Genomic DNA, 9,755 nt, shown 5'->3' with positions numbered 1-9,755 from the left:
TTGGATGCATTTTTAAAGCAAAAGCCTCAGACGAACATAAATACAAACAAAACATACAGCTTCAGTTGAAATCAGTGGGATTTCTACTTGTACAAGGGCTGAATGAAAACTGAGCAAGACTTCAGGATTTGCACTAAATACTGAAAAGACAAATACCAAAATACCCAACCCAGTACTTAACCTCATAAGAACAAAAACACTGATTAAAGTGATCAAAATAACTTTTGGATTGTTAGAAACAATTACTCTTTTGAATTTTTGTTTGTTTGTTTTTGTTGTTGTTTTTTTGTATCTTCTTTCCTAACAACTGCTTCTACTTTTGAAGCAAGAAGACAAAACAATTGTAAGGGGGAAATTCTTATGTTTCCTTTATCTATACACAGAGCAAAATCTGTAAATTACCCTCTGTGGAGGCATAGCTCTGGATTTTTATCACTGAGACATCTGTCCAAATTATGGCTGTCACAGAAAAACATTGACCATCAGCTCCATATGCACTATGGGTAGCCAGGGAATGAGAAAAAACAAGTGTTGTAGTCAGAGTTTAAGGAGGTATAATATGATCCAAGGTATGTTACACACACACACTGTCACACCTCGTTCACAGTCTCTCCACTTCACCCTCGTTCCACCTGCTTTCCTAGCTCCCCAGCTTCCCCGCCTTCTTCTTTCACGGGGTATAAAGATGGTTTTAAAGGGTTTTTTAAGTGTATGTGCTTTTTGTTTGTTTTGTGGAGAGGTGGCTGTTGGTTTTGTGGTTTGTTTTTCACCCTGGACATCTCAGGTTTATCAAGTCTGGTCTTCCTGGCTTTTGCTGGAGGACTTGCTAAAGGTCTCAGAGAAATAGGGAGCTCTCTGGGTCTTTTACTGACTGGGTAAAAAGTACTGAATCTTTAACAAACAGTTTCTCAAGTGTTTATTAAGGCATCCTTTTTATCAGATGCTTGAACCATGCTTGAAAGAGCAGAGGAATTACTGTCAAGTATACTAGTAAGTGGTTTCTGTTGACTCTTAACAAGGATTAAAAATGAGCCTCACTCATGGGCAGGGGAAACTATGGTCTGCAACAGAGAGGTTTACAGAGGTGGTTTAGGAAAAGCCAAACCTGAGGAGAAAGCTTAGCTTGGGGTTTATGTTTATAAGTATGTTTGTTTGAATTTTATACAGTGTGTGTATATATATTTATATTTTTAGGAGGAGGGCGCCTCTTGCTTACAAGGTATTAACAATTATATATCTGTTTTAAAGAATCTGAATAAAACTCACATCCAAACTCAATTATCCAGGTTTCACTTCTTTTGTACTGTGATGTCACAATCCTACCAGTCCTCTACTGAGTCTTCCAGAGAGGCAAGAACTCAGTTTCTGATGTGGAAAATAAAGCAGAAAACAGAACTTCTTTAGAACAAAAACCCAACAAAACCAAAACCAGAAAAAACAGCCTTCTCATCTCCTTCTACCCTACCATTCGGGTACCTTTATACATAAAAGGGAGGGGGGCACAGCCTCAGTGTTTCCTTTGCCAGGTGGACAAGATAGCTACTGTCCTGGGATACCTGTGATAGTACATATAGCAAGTTTCCAGCATAAAGTGATACAGTATATTGGGTATTAATGGACTCTAAATTATTGCAGTTCTCTGAAATCAATTTTAAAAAATCATTGTGAGACAAATTCTTGTACTATTTCTTGAGACAAACTGTAGTCTATTGTAAAAGCGTTGTCTTAACACAAATAACACTGCAGGTTTCTGATTTCTTTTTAAGAGTCGGCTTTGTACCCCGTCAGCCGTCTGCCACTAACTTTAGTCATCAGCTACTATAAAGGCACAGTGTTATCTTTCACTGAAGGATTAGCCCATTCCATTCCCATCATATAGTCTTCCTCATCATATATTTATCACCTTATTTTTAAACGTCTTTCCCCTAGTTTTAACATGGAGATTATTCTTCTTCAAGGTGATGATGGGATGATTTAAACAAGTATGACGAGAGCATTCCATGAAATCTCCCAATAAGCTCTGGAAGAGATACTCTCTTTGTGGTGGGTACAGTTGAATCCTTTCTGTTCTCTTCTTTCGCCAGGAAGATATGACTAGCTGAAGTGTCTGGTTCTATATATAGCTGGCTGATGTCAGCTGGATGCCAGTCTCTTTGGAAAGGTTCAGCCCCCTGTTTGTCTTTGTACTAGGTACCATGCAGACCCAACCAGAAGGATAGAAACCATCCAGGACCAGGCAGGTCATACCCATTCATAAACTCCAGAAACTTCACCAAAAGGCATTGGGATTGCTTTTTTCTGCACAAAGCCTAACAATAGGGTAAGTGTATTGTTTCCTGAAATATTTTGACATTGTTTTTTCCTACAATCTGTTGCATAGAAGACATTTAAGTAACATCCTATCTCAGGAATAAAATAAGATGTATATTTTTATTTAGTGGGGAATCTACTTTCTTTGCTTATTTAAAGATGCTTTAGCAAGCTCATCAACCTTTTTGCTGTCACTTTAAGCAGATTGCCAGAATTTTTCCTATTTTTGAGACTGTAGAACAAGGGTTAACAAAAGACATAAATAAATAAATCACAGATTTGCAATTTTTTTTAAACATAGTGTGTGGAAATGAGAAGGCCCAGGCCACTGCCACAAATCTTGTGTAGCCAAAGAACAGTATGTCACTCAGGACTTCTTATCCTTGAGTGGGAGAACATGTCTCTGATCAGAATGATTGCCAGTGTCTTTGGCATTGTTAAAAAGACAGCTTAGCCAAATGAGAAACAAGTATACTCACTAATTATTCCGAAGACAATGCTAGAAACAAAAGTCAATGAGATTCTGCACACTGGCTTAACAATGTAAAAATGTGGATTTTTTTTTCAGTGAGGAAAACCCCACCAGACAATCACAATGTTATCACATTCTGCCATGGTCAAAGAGAGGAAACAACAAGCATCCGCCATTATGAAGGAAATCCACGGCAATGGTATAAGCTAAAACCGGTTACTGTATGTCCTATGTTCCTTTAGCCCCTTCCTAACATTTCTTTTTAATCTCACAGTTTAACTCTCTTAAAGTTCTGCGTATTCTGTCATAGATAATCCGGTGGGGGTATCATGCTGCCTATGGTAACTAATCCTTTTGTAGTTGTCTCTTTTCATTTGAAAGCTATTTTCAGATGAACAACTGTTGTGAAGGAATGAAGTAATCTAACAGCTGATGTACATTCTGCTTGGATAGCCTTTCAGAATATTATCTGGGGCTAATATGACTGGATTCCATTTTACAAGACTATTCATATACAAAACATGATTATCTGTCTCTCTCTTTTTTCCCGTTTTCCATTTCTTTTATTATCCATGATCAAAAATATTTGTATCATTATTCTCCTTCCTTCCTTCCCTCAAAGCTAGCTATTGGGATTAATAAACCTTATTAGCTCTTGTCATTTCTCTCCTATACATAGTTATTGGCTGTTCTTTTAAGCAAAAATTCAACTTTTCTGTTGCCACTTTGAGGGAAATAGAAACACCTATGAAAATCTTGGCTTGATTTTCAAAAGTAGATGCTTAAGATTATCCTCCTAACATGAGACTTTCAAAAGTGCTTTGTGATTTAGGAGCACATGTCCCATTGACTTTCACTGGGACTGTGCTCCTCACTCAGATGCTTTTAAAAATGCCAACCATAGAACCTTATTTTGTTGCTTAAATACATGGCCTAATTTTCAAAAGTGGTGATCATCTAATAGTCCCTCTTGAAGTCTGTGGAAGTTGTTTAATACTCCGCAATTTTGAAAATCAGGCCATTGGTTTAGGTACCTAACTATGAATTAAGGACCTAACTTTCAATCTACTTACGAAACTCTGGGCTTTATTCTCCTGCTCACATGTATTGTGATAACTTAGATAACTTACTGACAAATAACCCACTTAGATAACTAACTGACAAATTTGATTCCAAGGAAAGTAGGAATAAGTCCTTTGTATATGTACAAAAAAGAATCTGCCCGTGTAAGTGCCTGCCCATTCTTTTCACATTTTGTTGTAAATATATCTGTTAGATTTTTTAATGCAGTTTTATTAAACAGTTTAATATCTGAGTGACATTTGCAATATTTTTGTAGATGCCATTTCTGGATCCCATGTCTTTGTATTTAAAGACTATGTAAACCAAGCTGTACTGAAGCCAATTTAGGATTATTTAGATGTTCCACATATGACATCATTGTCTCTAAAGTATCTTATCTTATTTAACTCATTTGTTAAAGCTGACTGCAATGATCAGTTAAATCATCCAATGGATCATTTAGGCATTTGTAGTGGGCCACCAGCCAGCTTTAATGCAAAAATAGTTAATGGATCAAATTTTTAAATGTAGAGGTTTAACATCCATGCTTAAAAATGTGTGTGCCTACATTTGCATGTACAGTGCTTGCAGTTATGAGTACAGATCATAACTTTATGCATGCAAAGGCATGTGTAAATACTCACTTTGCAATTATAGTGAAGGTAACTTCAACACTCAATTTACAATTGCTCTCATTTTCACACACACAATTGGACCTCTCTTTTAAAAATTTGACTCTAGATTAGGCATAGGGAACTGGTATGAGAAACAACTCAGCCTTCACTGGAAACTGGAAATGAATTGATTCCATATCTGGATTAAGACAATGTTGTTGGAACTGGGAAATAGGACCCTTGACAGGAGAAGGCCTGAATGGGGCAGGGGCAGAGGCAGAGTAGCAGGCAGCAGTGCAGCTCAGAACATGATTATTACCTGATTGCAAGTGAAAGTAGAAGATCAAGGATTTAGGAGTGGGAGAAAAACTGGAGTCTGTCTGTGGGGGGGATCTCAGATTGACAGTCTATCCTTCTCACTGAAGGTGCAAAGGAAGAATGGGCTAGGAGAAAGATCCTCTTTAGAAGGCCCTGAAGATTTTGGGGGAGTGGGCACAAAATGCTGCTGCATCTGAACTTAGTCAGCATTCGTATGATTGAACTGAATCCAGGCTTTTTTTGAGGTTCAAAGAAGTTTAGTTAACTTATTTTACTCACTTCTGCATTTTCTGTTTTCAGCTGGGAATGTAAACTGAAAAACCAAAACACTATGAAAAGCTGCCCTCTTGGTGTCTTTGGCTCAGCCCAAATCTGGTCATACTAGAAATCTTGTGAAGTCTTCTGTCATGAGATTTCCAACCTGATATCCAAACCACTGATGTTCAGACAAGCCTTGGAGAAGCAGTCAAGCTATTGGATGTGTAACTTCTTGAGACTCACTGATCGATACTTTATATCAATGAAAAACTTCCCAATCCTGGACATTTTCTAGCCATCTGGAGAAATTTGGGTTGGAATGTGGATTTTAAATCCTCAAGTTCAGAACCACAGTTTTGTTCTGACCCTTTAAAAAAGATAAAAAAGCTTGGATCTGGGATTTTGATTTGGCCTATCCTTTTCCCCCTAATTGCTGGCCTGCAAACTTAATGTGAGATCTTAAAGTTGAGCTGTTTTCTTTTTGGTTTTTGCATCATTACCTGTAATAATGATTCTGCAATTGGAATTTAGCTAACAATTCAATTATATTGCTTGAGCCATACAAAAGAATCCTGCTCATTCTCCCAAAATGAGACTGGCTCTGTATTGTTAACAGGAGTAAAAAAAACAGTAAAAATGTATTTTACTGAGTAAAGTAAATACTTATGGCTTGAAGCAGGTCTATTGCATAAAGAGGACTCATTTTTATTCAATCAGTTTTAAAATAACATTTTAAGATAAGTAGAGAGAGTCAAACTCTCTGTAAACTGATTCATACCAGGAGACTTAATTGCTGATTCAATACAAAGCCTGTTAGCTCTACATCGCTGCTTCAAATCTGGGCCTGGTTGGCAGAGACTGAAAGTTGTTACTCTCCACCAGTTCTTTAGTGGTTTGTGTGACATCAGTATGGGTTGTTATTCCCATCTCTAGTGGGCAAAGTCCACATTAGAAAAACACTACAAAAGTAGGAGCTAATAGGCATGTTTTTGTTTTCTCAAGAGAGAGTCCAGGTATTAAATGGGCGAATGTAATAATCTCTCGCCTTTTCTGGACTCCACAGTTGAGTGGAGGTGGATTGGCAGAATGATGGAGGAAGACTTGGACTATTCCTGCTTGAGATAAACCTGTTTTGTAGAGGGCTTTATTTTCTGGGCCTGGCAATCTTCACCTTTCACAAATGCTGATTTCACTGTAATAGGTTTAAATGAAAGTAGAAAATAAGCTCAAAATGTTTAAGATAGGCTGAAGTCTAATTTACTTTTAAAAATATGAGAATATACTTGGCTCATTCATTTTTTAAAAACTAGATGTATTTTTTTGTGAAGGAAGCCCTTGATATCTGTTAATTACTCCTTGCTCACCTTTAAATCTAGTTTCTATATAACATCATTAATGCATGCTTCGACAGATACATATTTAACTACCTTTTGTGGCGGTTTATAGATTCTTATTTCTGATTATGTGATAAACATATCTTATCTAATATTCATGATTAAAATGTATAATCTACAAGAAGATATTTAGAAGATTTTAAACTGGAGGATTAAAAGAGATGAGGGGGTTGGATGAGGGAGGAAATATACAAATCATATTTAAAATGAAAGCTGTTACCATTTTAAGGGGCAGAGAGGACTTGGCAGGAACAGAGAAAGAACTGAGGCTAAAAAGTTAAGATCAGGATTAAAGCATGGAGCTGCAGATTTAAGTGTCAATTTATTAATTGTTAACTTTTGCATTTGGAGATGATCTTTTTGTCTTCCTCTAAACACCACCTTCTCTTGCTTCTCATCACCCTCATTGCACTGACACCATAGCAATCCCTATGCACATAATTGAAACAGGCAGCAGATTAGATTTTAATTTTCAGAAGACTGGAGTAAAATTTCACATTTACATTTCTGGGAAGCTGCCTAGATACACAACAGAACACACAATTTGTTACAGAGTGTTTGGATCCTAGCTGAATTAACATAATGAGAGCTCTGCATACAGATCGAGGATAGTATGTGTCTGAGAGAACAGCGAGGCCCAAAATATTTAACATTCAGTATGGAGCAGAGGTGTGGCTGAACTGAATTCTCTCCAGCCTATTCCCACAAACTTTCATTGTGGGCCAAGTTCTAGGCAATGGAGAAAAACATGAGTGAAAGAAGCCTTTGCTTTACATGAAAATATTGGTGGACTAAGAGGTGAAATTGTCAACTCCAACCAGCCAAGATGCCTGCTGCGATATGTTCCAGATTCAAACACCCCTGACTTTTGGAGGTGGGGGAGTTCAAAATGAAGTTCTGAATCAAAATTTTGCGGCTTTAGCCCATACCTAGTGCATACTATATCATCATGCCTATAAATCACCACTATCTGGCATTGTTTAGGCAGTGGGCAAACTGAGACATCATCTTTCATGCTGAACTCTTTGTTTTATTGTTCTCTCTTAAATAACAGGATGCTATCAGGGTTCTTGCTCATATTATTTTTAATGCAGAAATGCATTCTCCTGTTCCTGGCATTATGCATAGCTGGCTTGATCCTGCTCCAGTTGACGTCAACTGCAAAAATTTGGATGACATCAGTAGGAGCAGAACTGAGCCAATCCAGATGCAAGTCCAGTGCCTGCAAACAGGGCTGGCTCTAGCCATTTCGCTGCCGCAAGCACGATGGCACACTGCGGGGAGCGCTCTGCCGCTCGCTGGTCCCTCGGCTCCGGTGGACCTCCCACAGGTGTGCCTGTGGATGCTCCACAGGAGCCATGGGACCAGCGGACCGTCTGCAGGCACACCTGCGGGAGGTCCACCAGAGCCGCCTGCCGCCCTCCTGGCAACTGGCAGAGCGCCCCCCACGGCATGCCGCCCCAAGCACACGCTTGGCATGCTGGGGCCTGGAGCTGGCCCTGCCTGCAAACTTCTCTCTGTGAGTTAAAGGGAAATTCAAAATCTCAGCAGCCTGGGATAAGTATTTAATGTGTCTGTGTCATTAAGAAGAGATTTATATTTGCCAGAAATCAAGAATTCATGTTGTTTAGGTTCACTAAGCTTCCAGCAGATATTACACAATGTATTAAAAATGAGAAACTATAGAAACTCTGAAAATAAATATTAATATCTCCATTATTTTTTTCAGTTCTTATTAAATACCAGATTTACTGTAGCTACCAACTGCTCCCCATTGTAATCTGTAATGCAAAGTTAAGTTTTGCTCTTCTGTGTGGATGCCCTGGAAGAAATTAAATAGTTTCCAACATGTAATTTGATTTCAGTTCATTTTACTATATTGCATACATTTACACACTAACTGAAGCCTGAATATTCTGTAGTGCATAAAAATATTTAAAGAATTAGGGCTTATATCAAACACATACCAAAATGTCACCTTGAATAAGCAGAGCAAAGATTCATACTGGAGCCTCAGTGCAGTTTTGCATAGTATCATGTTACTTCATATCTGGTCCTGAAGCTTATAAACACCCACAGAGACGAAGGCCTTGTCAACAATGGGAAGTTTCTGCGCAGTAAAGCAGCTCTCTGCAGTGTAACTCCCAAGGTGTACATGCTGCCAAGCCACATACTGCACAGAAACTGCACAGTGGCAGCACTGTAAAAAACCACACTGACATAGAGCTTTCTGCCCCAGGGCTACAGTGTTGCGGTACCAGTGTAGACACCTTGGTCAATTACAGCACTGCGATTGGCCTCCAGGAGGTGTCCCACAATGCGTGTTCTCGTCTCTCTGGTCATCGGTTTGAACTCTACTGCCTTACCCTCAGGCAGAGCTGGCTCCAGCTTTTTTGCAGCCGCAAGTGGTGAAGAGAAAAAACAAACAAACAAAACATTGAGCTGTCACCGAAGTGTCACTGAAGAGGAAGGAGGGAGTGAAGGACCCACCACTGAATTGCCGCCGAAGACTGAAGCGCAGCGATTGAGCTGCCAAAGTGCTGAAGTGCCGCCGAAGACTGAAGTGGAGCGATAGAGTTGCCGCCGAAGAGGAAGCGAGGGACTGAAGGACCCACAACTGAATTGCCACTCGAGACCCGAACGTGCTGCCCCAATAACAGACAGAGTGCCACTCCTTTCTATTGCCCTCCCCAGACACCTGCTTCCTTTGCTGGTGCCTGGAGCTGGCCCTGCCCTCAAGTGACCAACCGTGAGCCCCACCCTTAGATTCCAGAGGGTGGAGTTCCCGTCCTGCTTGCTTGGTGACGCTTGCAGTGGTCTCATCACATCTTTCTAGGTGACCATGCCTGCTACACACACCAGGCGATCCCCTGCTTGGAGCAATGCCGAGCTGCTAGACTTCACCAGCATTTGGGGAGAGGAAGCCGTCCAGTCCCAGCTGCGCTCCAGTCGTAGGAATTATACCTATGGACAGATTTCACAATGAATGACAGAAAGGGGCCATGAGTGGGACACACTGCAGTGCAAGGTCAAAGTGAAGGAGCTGCGGAATGCCTACCACAAGGCGCAGGAGACAAACCGCCGCTCCAGTGCTGTGCCCATGAGCTGCCGGTTCTACAATGAGCTGGATGCGATACTCGGTAGTGACTGCACCCCCACTGCGAAGGCCACTGTGGATACTTTGGTGGCTCGCATGCCAGTCAAGAGTGGACCAAGCCAGGAGGAGGGAATCTTGGATGAGGATGTAGAGGGAGAGAGAGACCCAGAGGCAGAGGATGACTTGGAGGTCAGAGATGCATGCAGCCAGCTCTTCTCTATCCCGGAGGA

The 9,755-nt window shown here is 40.3% G+C and overlaps 1 protein-coding gene across 2 annotated transcripts in view; it reads left to right on the top strand.

The window, feature by feature from the left end:
• The first annotated feature begins 2,179 nt into the window (after window positions 1-2,179).
• The window catches only part of MYOZ2 (myozenin 2), a 29,566-nt gene continuing 21,990 nt past the window's right edge, over window positions 2,180-9,755 (top strand). Inside the window, exons 1-2 of one of the 2 annotated variants that reach the window (XM_030565441.1) lie at window positions 2,180-2,320; window positions 2,879-2,981. In XM_030565441.1, coding sequence (XP_030421301.1) covers window positions 2,906-2,981 — 76 coding nt within the window. In that variant the 5' untranslated portion in view covers window positions 2,180-2,320; window positions 2,879-2,905. Of the gene's footprint in view, window positions 2,321-2,878; window positions 3,004-9,755 lie in introns of those variants that run through there. The other variant, XM_030565442.1, reaches the window with a different exon arrangement.

Source organism: Gopherus evgoodei, chromosome 5 (genome assembly GCF_007399415.2).
Source record: "Gopherus evgoodei ecotype Sinaloan lineage chromosome 5, rGopEvg1_v1.p, whole genome shotgun sequence".
NCBI lineage: Eukaryota > Metazoa > Chordata > Testudines > Testudinidae > Gopherus > Gopherus evgoodei.
This window is presented reverse-complemented; position numbering and strand designations above follow the sequence as displayed.